Source organism: Procambarus clarkii, chromosome 6 (genome assembly GCF_040958095.1).
Source record: "Procambarus clarkii isolate CNS0578487 chromosome 6, FALCON_Pclarkii_2.0, whole genome shotgun sequence".
Classification (NCBI taxonomy): domain Eukaryota; kingdom Metazoa; phylum Arthropoda; class Malacostraca; order Decapoda; family Cambaridae; genus Procambarus; species Procambarus clarkii.
In genome coordinates, this window is record NC_091155.1 from 20,622,586 (window position 1) to 20,635,031 (window position 12,446).

A 12,446-nucleotide genomic window follows, 5' to 3' on the forward strand; every position below is an offset into this window, starting at 1 on the left:
GCCCCCCAAGTTCAAGTTCAAGTATGTTTATTGAGACAAGAAAGAAATACATCTCAAAGGAATAGAGTAGTATAGGCTATTTCTACCCCCCTATGGCCCCCCTCTATGACATGTGCCACATGGGCCATCACAGAAAATGGGAAGACGTTGGCGCACATTTTAAAATACACCAACGTCTATAAAATATGCCATAATGAAAAAAAAATGTAATTTTAAACCTTTTGTTCGGCGGCAACACAGTTTGCGTCCATTAATAATCTTACAGATGTCCGCCAGGGACTCATTTTGCGTGCGAAATTAAAATACAGTACTTGTTAAAATTCCCTTTATCTTTTTATTATTATGGGACTAGTTTTAAAATGTGCGCCTTTAGATTACGAATAATTTGATACCATAATGAACGACATAGCATGACAATTGAGGTCAGAACACCGGAAAGATTATAAATACTTGTGTGGTGATGAGTGTCCAAAATTAAGATGTTTGTTAAAATTCCATTTATTGTTCGATTATTATGGGACTAGTTTTAAAATGGGCGACTTTATATTGCAAACAATGTGATACCAAAATGAACGATGTAACATGAAAATTGATGTTATCAAACTGAAAAGAGTATACACATTAGATTGCGGGTGTGCTAATTGGTGCTCGCTCACAGGTAACGCTTGACCGACTTTTGGCTTTGCTGCAGTGGGGGGAGGTCATGCCAGGTCTTTGGACCTTATATGCATATACCCCTGTAGGGAATTTTATTGTGAACACATTGATACCAAAAGGAATGACATAGCATGAGAATTGAGGTGAGAAAACTGAAAAGAATATACAGATTTACTATTCTTGCACGCTCATGGGTAACGCTTGGCCGATTTTTGGGTTTGGTGTGGGTGGCACGCTGGACTTTTGGACTTTATATGCATATACCATTGTAGGGAATTCTATTGTGAACACTATGATACCAAAATGAACTGACATAACACTAAATTGAAATTTGAGTAATTTGGTGAAGTAAATGTTACTTTCTCTTAACTTTTCAGTTGTCTGTTTTGCTTTGCATACTTAAAAGGGGTATAGTGAGGGCGATCACAGATCTCCTGCTCTCTATGTCTCTTTGAGGAGGGGGCCAGATTTTAGTTTCTGGTTCTCATTAGGCTTTTAATGACTTACAAGGGCTGATGTGATTTATATGTATCTCGATGTGGCTAGCAACATGGAGCCACCAGAGCCCCTTGTCAGGGAACTCAAAGATGAGAGGTGGGCACAGTGTTACAACTTGGTGGTGGTAGTTTAGTGCCCTCAAACATTGCTGTCCACTCACTTTCTTATACTGTAGTCAGGAAGAGGAAGCCTGTTAAGCTTATCAAAGTCCTTCTAAGCCAACTACTGACCTTCCCCAGGGTGCAACCCACAATAGTTGTCTTACTCCCAGGTACTTATTTACTGCTATGTGAACAGAAACATCAGGTGTAAGAAAATATTCCCCAAACACTTCTTCCCTTCCGTGTGAATTGACACCAGGCTCTTTTGTCTGTGATCCAGCTATCCTGACCACTGCATTGCAGGGAGGTTTTGGAAGTTTAGTTTTTTATGAATTGGCCTCCATTGGTTATTCCCAGTCACTTCCTAGCATCCATTATAATCTTACTTTATACACAAACAAAATTATTCTTCCTAACAGAAAAGTGTAATATTGATTCAGAGCCTTATGTGTTTACATACCTAAATATTTACAGTACCTTGTGATTTGGCGGTTACAATGTGTGTGCGTGTGACTGTTGAATGATTACTTCTTGCTCCGTGATGCATCGTTATTGCACTGATCATCTAACACTAGTTTGTATTACTGTATTGGGCTCAAAAGCTGTATATATATATATATATATACAGGTATATATATATAAAAATATTAACATGTACATATTAAGTGTATTTATATATGTTTTAATATACTATCCAGCAGTTACTTCAAAGCACAAGTATTCTCCCTAGTTAATTACAAGTTTGTATGCATGACACATTGAAAAGGGCAGTTTCTGCATAGCTTTAAAAGATACTCAGGAAATGTAAATTGCATGTTTTAATTTGTTCAAAAATATGTCTTATTTATCAAACCCTGGAGCTGTTCAACCGTATGTTAATGAAAGACAACATACTTTATATAATTAATCAGTTTGACAGGCAATACTGTCTCAAGTTAACTGTTATATATTTGGTAAATATCATTGTCTACCAAATAGATTACTTGTTTTGCGTAGCATTTTATTAATATTGAAAGCCTTTTGTTCTTTCTGCCAAGTTTATTCTAACAAATTTAAATCAGTTACACAAGTGAATAAAGCTATATTATATTTAGGAAAGAATGCTCTTTTTGTTGAGCCTCTTTCCTTTTGTATAAGTTATGAAGACATGAATCTGTGGCTTGGATACTCCACTAAAGACATGAATCTGTGGTTTTGATGCTTCACTAAAGACATGAATCTGTGGTTTTGATGCTTCACATGAGACATGAATCTGTAGCTTTAATGCTGCACTGTATACATGAATCTGTAGCTTTGATTCTTCACTGGAGGCATAAATCTGTGGCTTTGATGCTCCACTAAAGACATGAATCTGTATCTTTGATGCTTCACATGAGACATGAATCTGTATCCTTGATGCTTCAAATGAGACATGAATCTGTATCTTTGATGCTTCAAATGAGACATGAATCTGTATCTTTGATGCTTCACACAAGACATGAATCTGTATCTTTGATGCTTCACATGAGACATGAATCTGTAGCTTTGATGCTTCACATGAGACATGAATCTGTAGCTTTAATGCTCTGTTGGAGATAAAAATTAGTGAATTTACAGTAATGCTTTGCTGAAGACATGACCTAGTGACGTTTATGTTCTATTGAATACATTAATTAATGGTTTTTATGCTTTGCTGAAGATGTGAATCAGTAGTTTTGATATTTTGCTAAAGATGTGAATCAGTGGCTTCGATGTTCTGGTGAAGAGATGAATTAGTGACTTTGATGCTCTTACCTGGAGAGGGAGCATACCTGGTGAGGGTCTCGGGAATTCTTCTACTCCCCAAGCCCGGCCTGAGGTTAGGCCGCACTCTGGGGAGAAATAAATCAGTGGCTTTGATACATTGGCTTTGATGCTCGGCTGAAAACATAAATCAGTGGCTTTGATGCTCTGCTTAAGACATGAATCAGTGGCTTTGATGCTCTGCTGAAGACATGAATCAGTGGCTTTGATGCTCTGCTGAAGACATGAATCATTGGCTTTGATGGTCTGCTGAAGACATAAATCTGTGGCTTGGAATTTTCTGCATTGTTGTTTGCATGCATGGAATAATTCAATTATTGAGCAAAAAATACAATAAAGTATGTTTGAAGTAAAGAAATCCTTCTCACACTAATATGTTTTTCAAAGACTGAGTTAATTGCCTTTTATATAATAGGATAAAAAATCGATACTTGTGCATTTATGTATTTTATGCAAAGATTTGAATTACATGAAGTCTCTTGCACTCTCCTGAGTGCATTATCAAGGTCTGAGTATAGGGTTTGAACAAGACTTACACCACAATGACTATGATTATGTATTTATATAATAATGTATTATAAAACTTGCTGGAGTTAGTCAAATGTGTAAAGTGGTAGTCACATTCTTCTAATATTAGTCATATACAGTATGTGTATTTTTCCATTAATTGTTGTGTAAAATCTTTGTGATTTCAGAAAAGGTACAACATATATTCATGATAAAACAAATTTAATTTGATTATTATGAACCTAGAAGTTAACTATTTTAATTTATAATTTATGTTAAATATTACCTTCATTTACACTAAATAGTTTATCGTGTGCAAACCATGGAGCTTCATTTTTCTTTCATCATTTATATAAGACTTCCTGCCACATTCTTTAATATTAGTATTTATTGTTACCATCAGCTGCGAAAAGCCATCGAGGAGACAAACTCAGGTGACTTCCCCAAGGCTGACCCGGCTCCAGCTGCTACGTCAACACGAGCCACTGATGCCAGCAGTTCTACTGAAGCCACTAAAGAAGGGTCTAAGGAGTGAGGTAAAGAAGAGATGAAAATAAATTATTTATTCTTATTATTAATTTAAAATGTACTGTACATAAGGTGAAGTAGTAGACCTACTGCCAGCAGTGAAGAATATACCCAGTGTGCACTGTCGGTTGAAAGCGGCCGATGTTATATACTGTTTACTATGTAACATCAGTCGCTTTCAACCAACGGCACCCACTGGGTACACTACTTACATACAGTGCTGGGGCAAAGTGAAGTTGAATGTATTGTGATACATAGTGACTATTTATTTTGTTCAATTTTCATTCAGAGAAAGGAATGAATAAGAATAAGAAAGAATAACAGAATTACCTAGTACTGTAAATGTATTTTTATCTGTACAAAATACTATAGCAACTTTTTGCTGGCATTGCATTTGTTGAAAAGAAGTGGTATGTGTATAGAATATATTGTATAAAATGTATTATTGTACAGTATTTGTATATTGTAATGGCTAAGATTGTTACATAAAATTGTATTTAGTTGATGAATCCTATTCACTCGTTATAGTAAACTTATTTTATATAAAGCATTATTTTCAAGTATTGTACTGTACTAGTAATATTAAGAATTGCAGTAAGACTTGATCTCAGAGTAATTACAGGTACTTTAATATGGTGCATACTGAAGGGTGGTATAGATACTTAGTATTTCCTTTTTTAAGTGTGGTCGAGAACGACAGCACTTTAATGTACAAAAAAAATGCTGCATTGCAAAAAATATATAGTTAATCAGGCCTTTATGTCTTTATACTCATTCCAAGATGCAGTATATTAAGCAAAATGTAATTTGAGGTTGATATTGTAGCTCAGTCTAACATGCAGTATCAAAGTTGTTCAGTAGAAAAGTCAGTATTTCATTAAAGGACTTCACAACAGTTCAAAATGTGGCAACGTGTGTGCTTCCTTTGACACCTGACAAGCATGTCCTGAGACATCTGTCTTGTGCACATCACACTTGGCTTCCTTTAACAAAGCTTCACAAATTTAACATATGTACACCTTGTACTTCTGAAGAGCCATGTTAATTGTATCATTTGGTGTTAGTTGTTTTAGGCAGAGTTTGTCGAGAGTGGGTATTGGTATGTGGCGTGGTGGCAGGTGCAAGTCTCGTGTGGATGTAACCCTCGTCATTAATACTACATCGTCATATTACAGTATTTTTGTTTAGTCTTACACAAGTTAAAATAAAGTACTGTGCTAGTCTTAGATTTTCAGTAAATGGAATTTAATTTGTTCATGTTAACATCTGGTCTTACAATTCCTCTAAGTAAAATGTAAATTACTGAAATAGTTAAAACAAGAATACTTATGATTTTTGGCTACACAGGAATGCTTGGCATATTTTATCCCATGAAAATATGTACAGGAAATTCCAAATTTAAATTATGCAGATCTTAATCTATATATATTTGAACAAATGTGAAAGTGATGCAAATAATGTGTTATTGTGATTGTGTATGTACCCAGTGAGGCAGGCTGCAAGCTGGAGGGAACCTCACAATCATCATTTGATGCCGTAGGAAGTAGGTTCCTGCTCACCATTAAACATTACTGCATTTTATATAATATTTAAGAATAACTGGTTATTTTAGTAGATTTTAGATAAATGGGTACATCATAATTGGTGCTGTAATGCATGGAATTAACACAATGTGTAAGTTCAGTACCTAGACTTCGTAGAGTAAGAGATAAAATCTGTAGGTGTCATGACGAGGGTTTGAACCTATGCTGTGGGTGTTTCCACGCACATGCCCTAGTCAACTAGGCCACGACATGGTCAAAAGAATTGCAACCTGGGGCCAGATTCATGAAGCAGTTATGGAAGCACTTACGAACCTGTACATCTTTTCTCAATCTTTGGTGGCTTTGTTTACAATGATTAAACAGTTAATGAGCTCTGAAGGACCAGGAGGCTATTTATGACAATAACAACAGTTAACTGGGAAGTTTTCATACTTGTAAACTGTTTAATAAATGTAACCAAAGGCGTCAAAGATTGAGGAAAGATGTACATGTTCATAAGTACTTGCATAACTGCTTCGTGAATCTGGCCCCTGGAGTTCTACTGAGCTCACAAGGATTTCCCGAGGCTTACACTGAAGCCCGATCAGGATTTTCACATAATCCCCCAACCCCAGCACTCTGCTCTGTCATCCAGGAATGTTCTACCTCTGATGCTCCTCTTTCAATACAAAGAGTAATCACACTAATGTGATGTGTCAATGAGAAAATCTTATTTTTCTTGTGATTTTCTCTTTGATTTCTCATGTCAATGATTTTCTCATTGAAACATCAGATTAGTGTGATTACTGTCTGTGTAGAGTAAGAAATGGCATGTTTGTAATGGTTCACATCATGGTTTTCCCCTAGCATGGTAGGCTTATCCTTGTCCTTCTAGGCCAACTGCTGACCTTTCCCAGGATGCAGCCCACAACAGTTGTCCAACTCCCAGGTACCTATTTACTGCTCAGTGAACAGAGACATCAGGTGAAAAGAAACGTTGCCCAGATGTTTGTAGTCAACCACAGGAGTCGAGCTTGTGATATTTCAGCTGTGACCTGACTGCACTCACCACTGTGCCACACACACACATTTCTTTATTATGTTAGAAGCCCTGTGCTGAGTTAACCCTTCATGCTTGGACGGTTAACCTTACCTGACACACCTTGGAGGCTGCCATCTTACACACCTTGGAGGTCATTGTCCTATGGACCTTGGAGGTTACCATCTTACACACCTTGGAGGTTGTCATCTTACACACCTTGGAGGTTACCATCTTATTTACAAGATGTATTTACAAGAATGAATGTAAGAACTCTTGAATATATAAATAATAAAACAATTATACCCCTTGGAGGTGGCCATCTTACAGACCTTGGAGGTTACCATCTTACACACCTTGGAGGTTGCCATCTTACAGACCTTAGAGGTTACCGTCTTACACACCAAGGAGGTTTCCATAACTTAAAATGAAGATAGCCAACTAAGTGACTATAATTTACTGCAATAACACACTAAACACTAAATTCTGATGGATAACTATGTCAAATTGGTTTAAATTACAGGGGAACCTCGATTAACGAATTTAATCTGTTCCGGCACCAAGCTCGTCATGAGAAACACTCGTCATTCAAAACAAATTTCTCCATTTAAAATAATGGAAATAAGATTAATCCATTCCACCACCGAAAAACATCAATATGATATTTGATTTTTTAAATAATTGAGCAGCCTACATGACATACACTGAATGAATCTTTATGACATTTTTTCTTCTTTCAAATTTTTTTCAATTTTTTTTTTTTCATTTTTTTTTATAGAAAATGGAGCAGCCTACCTGATATAAACTGAAATAACCTTTATGACATTTTTTTTCTTTTTTCAAATTTGTTAAATTTTTTGTTTATATTTTTTATTTTTGTTATTTTTGTTTCATAGAAAATGGAGCAGTCTACCTGACATACACTGAATGAACCTTTTTGACATTTGTTCTTTTTTTCAAATTTTTTTTTTTTTTTTTCATTTTTTCTAAAGAAAAAATCAATGCCTTGTAACATTACAGCAGTCACCCCTTTACATCCCAGCATCATTGGCATCTTTAAAAAAAAACCATTGATTTGTTTCATCAGAAGCATCAGGGAATTTGCAAGAACCAGCGGGAACACGCTAGGAAGCACCTCATGGTTTTCTCATTAATGGAGCAGAAGCTCGTCAATCAAGACAAATTTTTGGCGAGTGGCTTGCTCATTACTCGAAATGCTCGTAGATGGAGCTGCTCGTGACTCGAGGTTCCACCTGTATTTATATTACAGTAACGTGTTATTTTCAGAAATACAGTACGTACCAGTATGTCCTTTATTTTATACAAAGTACATGTTTCTGAAAAGAAGAAGAAATGCACGAAAAACTCAGCGACTCGAAACAATAGTGCTGTCACTTACGGCTGTAGTGTGTAGAATGCAGATTTTAGTTATGTAATTATATATATTTTAGTTCATTTTGAAAAATAGTAGTTTAGTTGATAACTTAATTATTTTGTGTGTACTTAATTAAGGTGTTAGTCTTTTCAGAGTTTATTTTTTTTTTTAGGAAAAAAAATTGGAAAAAGAATTAAAAATGTTCTTTACACCACTGCCCCCTAAACATCCTCCTTTCCTCTTCAAGACTTGCAAACCACCAGTGTACTCAAAAAAATCATCATGCAAGCTAGGTCAAGCCCCAGCTCTTTTTCTCCTGCAAGCAACTCCTCTCCACAAGCTATTCTTTAGCCGTACCCACTTTCTCACTTACCCAATTGGTATCTTCTGATGACATCTTCATCTTCAAGAATTAATTTGATTCAATTCTTGGGCCAGGCCGCCTGGTGGTGGTAATAATTGGTACTAATGAGTTTCGAGCTAGCTTGAGTGAATCCCTTGATCTGTGTGATCAGCCCGTCCTCCAAAGACCCAAAAATGTTTCCATGCACCCGCCAAATTCCCTGTTTATGATTGAAAAACAGTTTACACATGACTCACAACTGATTTCGTTCGAACACTTCCGGAACAAGTGCTTCACTGACAAATTTTGTTCGAACTACAGCGCTATAAATGCTCACCCACATACTATAAATACAAATAATCACCAACAGAACCTAAACACCTAACATATGCCTATATATGCATAGTAATATATGGTAATATATTATAATATTATTTAATATTTGAAAAAATTCCCGTTTTGATTGAACAGCATGTAAAAAATTATGAATGCGTCTGTGGGGTCGACCGCTGGATGTAATGGAAATGAGTCGAGGACGGGTTGGTGTGATGGATTTGCAGAAGTGTTTGGAGGGTTAGATGCTTTGTTTTCTGTGAACCCTCCAGTTGTCTGTAAATCCTCTAACTTTCTAGAGGCTTCTTCTGGTGGGGGGTGGCAATTGTCACCCATTCCCTGTGCATCTGTGAGGACCAAGTTCTGGCTCTGGTCCTCAATATGCCAAACAGAACTTTTACGATTGATGTATCTTGTCCTCAGTAAGATAGCTTACAGCAAGTCTTACACAGTATTTCAGAATCAAAGTACAATACTGTAATGTTCTGTAATAAAATAATCAAAATCAAATTTATGTAAACAATTATATAGTACTGTAATTATAAATTGTTATCCAACTAAATTTTTCATTTGTTAATAAATAAGCTAAATCTAATTTTGAGTAGGAAAAATGTACACTTGCTATTTAAATACTGTTATTTCAAATATTAGAGCTGCTCAATATGGTAATATTACCTCTCCTGTCTTGGTACTGTATATATATTTCATTATAATATTTTAAATGTTGACATCTAATTGAGATTTTGATGTACAGTATTTGTAAATTTGTACTATTAAGTTGTAAGAATCCAAATATTGTGGAAAGTTATGAAAACTGTTTAAACAAGTGCTAGAAAAATAAATATATTAAGAATTAATTTATAAAATTTATGTTAATGTTTTGTTTATAACTTGATTTTTTTATTAACAAGCTTAGGTAGTTGGATATCCTTGCCAAAGGATGGAAATGTTGTCATTATATTACAGTATTAGGTATATGCTAATTCTGGCAAGAATCAGAAATTTTGTTAACAAATAATTAAGATAATAATTTCCAGTTTACTGTGTGATGACTTTATCCTAATTTTCCTTCTATAAGAAGATTACTAATAATGTAGTTACTGTATCTTAGTTTTCTCATGCTATTGAAACTAACTTTGTTGCTTTACAAGTTACTGCAGATACTTAACCCTTGCCCTGTAACTTACATGTAACAAAGCAGTCTTACTGGAGAAATGTGAACCCATCGCAGCTTTGGTGGATATGTCATGAGTTTCCACATTATGTGCCGCCCTTTGTCAGTTTTGTCCAGTAACTCCAAATACAGTTACTTTTCAGGTGAACATGTTTGTGCTATGTTATATACAGTACTATCTAGGAAATTTATTAATATAAACATTAATTATTTGCAAAATATATATATGTGAAGGACAGTTTGCCAGTCTTGCATCACATGATTTGTTTGTTTTTCTCTGTAAATTGCGAGTACAATCAAAGATTATGAATACAGATATTTTGTTATGTGCCATGTTATATTAATAGCCAGTATTGTTTGATTCTGTACCTCAACTTTGTCACATGAACATATAAGTGTATATAGAAGCATGTTACAATTGCATATTATTATTTATTTATATTCCAGGCAACTTTTCATCACAATCTTTGATTGCAACATTAATAAGTATACATTTGTGTGATACCTTTATAAACGAATTTACATATACTGTATTGTATGTATTTATGACTAATTTGCTAATAATTATACTATAAATGGGTTTGTGCAGTCATAAGGGCTATGGTTTTCCATAGCTGGCAACAGAAAGCTGTTGGGTGTATTCATGTCCCTCTAGGAAAACAACTGACCCTAGCCACAGTGAAACCCACAACAGTTGCCTATCCAGTAAGTATTTACTGCGAGGTGAATAGAAGCATCAGGTGAATATAAATGTTGCCCAAATGCTTCTGACCTGCTGCAGGAATTGAACCTGGAAGCTTTTTGGTTGTGACCCAACTGTGCTGACAGCAACACACATGCTGTACTTGAACAATGTGCAAATCCAAGTCATTAAGAACCTAGCTCAGACATAGGCTAAGAGAGTACTGTACCTTAAGTTTTGAGGCAAGGGCGTGTGAAGTCATTAGATTCCAGCAATGATGTGATAAACTTGGCCTTGGTTGTGCAAACTATGTCATTATAGCTAAGGTTGTACATACTGTAGATGACCGTACAGGTTTTTATTTATCATATGACAAGAATTATATAATACTTCTTTTAATTAATATATTTCTAGTGTTTCATTGGTAATGTGTAAATTTTATATGGAGCTTTTCTTGTAATGTCATCAATTTGAATTAGCATTGATAACAGTCTAAGGTTGAGCAATAAAGAACACTTGTTTCGAACTGTACTTTGACTCCAGATCACAGCTGCCCTGCTAATCATTAACTTCAGCTACAGAGAAGTTACTGTATATAATGCTGTTTTCTTTATTTCAATAATATAGGATGCACTTAACTATAAAATGTAATATCCTTAAAAATGTGCATATACTGTATTGTGTTGTTGGCATTTTTAAAGTACAGTATGTACTGTACTATCAATACTCTTCTGAGTTATTTGTTAGTTCCCATATTCATAAACATATTTATAATATATAACAATCATAGTACAGTAGTAACAAATATAAATACAAATTAAAGAATCAAAGTAAAACATTTACCTTTAAATTTCCATAATTTGTTAAATTTGCCATGCATGGCACTGTGGACAATTTATATTGAACATATCAAGAACAAGTGCAGCTGGTAGATATTTCTTGGGAATGAATGACTTGGTATGAATCTGAACTTGTCTGTGATTGTAGTCTCAACAAGGTTTTTACAAATGTTTCGTCTAAGATATTGTCTTTTCTGGGGAGAGCCCCTTTGGCTTCCCGGCTCCAGGGAACCTCCAGGTCTCACCCAGAAAATGGCATTTTATTACATTCAACGCTGGTTTTTTAGTTAGATATATAAAACTAGTGAGGAATAAGTTGTCAATATAGATTTGTAGGTTTCTTCACATTTTATTTATCCCTCATTAACCTTATTCTGCTGGAAGAACAGACATTTTCTTTATAAAATCACAAAAGATATTCATGTAATAAAAATTTGTAAACAGTACTATGTAGCTTCATTCTGGTACCTTTTGTAAACATCATTAAAACTGACTTCATTTGCATTGTCTTTGCAGTCACAGCTTTGCTTCTTGAATTATGTTCAATGGTGAAGTTTATAGAAAAAAAAAAAGGCTACAGCCACAAGGTAGGTCCGGAGTGTGTGGTAGGCCAGGCCCTGTGTGATCAGGGACTGCAAGAAATTTTCCAGCACATGGGGGGCTGAGAGGAGTTCTGCCTGCACCACGTACCCCAATATGAAGGTGGTGCTGCTTCTTTCAGGGAATCAAAGAAAATTATTAAATACAGAGGTCTAACACACTGCTACAGCTTTGTTCCAATTGGCTTGGAGACCCTCGGTTCGTGGGGAAAATGTGCATTGAAGTTCCGAAGGAATTGGGGGACAAATCGATCAAAGTTACAAAATATCAGAGAGCAAAAAGTTTCTTGTTCCAGCGCCTCAGTGTTGCTATTCAGAGGGGGAATACCTGTTGCGTCTTGGGCACTAATCCAACTTCAGAGGAATTCGAAGAAGTGTTTGACTTGCAACAATGATCGAACCTGTCTGTGGCATTCATCAATGTTTCCCATTGTCGTGTTTTTCCAAGAGATCCATAACCTTTAAG

At 35.4% G+C, this 12,446-nt stretch overlaps 1 protein-coding gene across 10 annotated transcripts in view; it reads left to right on the forward strand.

Annotated features, from left to right (window-relative positions):
- Window positions 1-11,827, forward strand: part of LOC123753916 (chloride channel protein 2) — a 124,130-nt gene extending 112,303 nt beyond the window's left edge. For 9 of the 10 annotated variants that reach the window (XM_069306183.1, XM_069306195.1, XM_069306200.1 and 6 more), the window contains one exon: window positions 3,949-11,827. In XM_069306183.1, the coding sequence (XP_069162284.1) occupies window positions 3,949-4,080 (132 nt within the window). In that variant the 3' untranslated portion in view covers window positions 4,081-11,827. The remainder of the gene's footprint in view (window positions 1-3,948) is intronic. The other variant, XR_011223116.1, reaches the window with a different exon arrangement.
- Window positions 11,828-12,446: the final 619 nt, after the last annotated feature.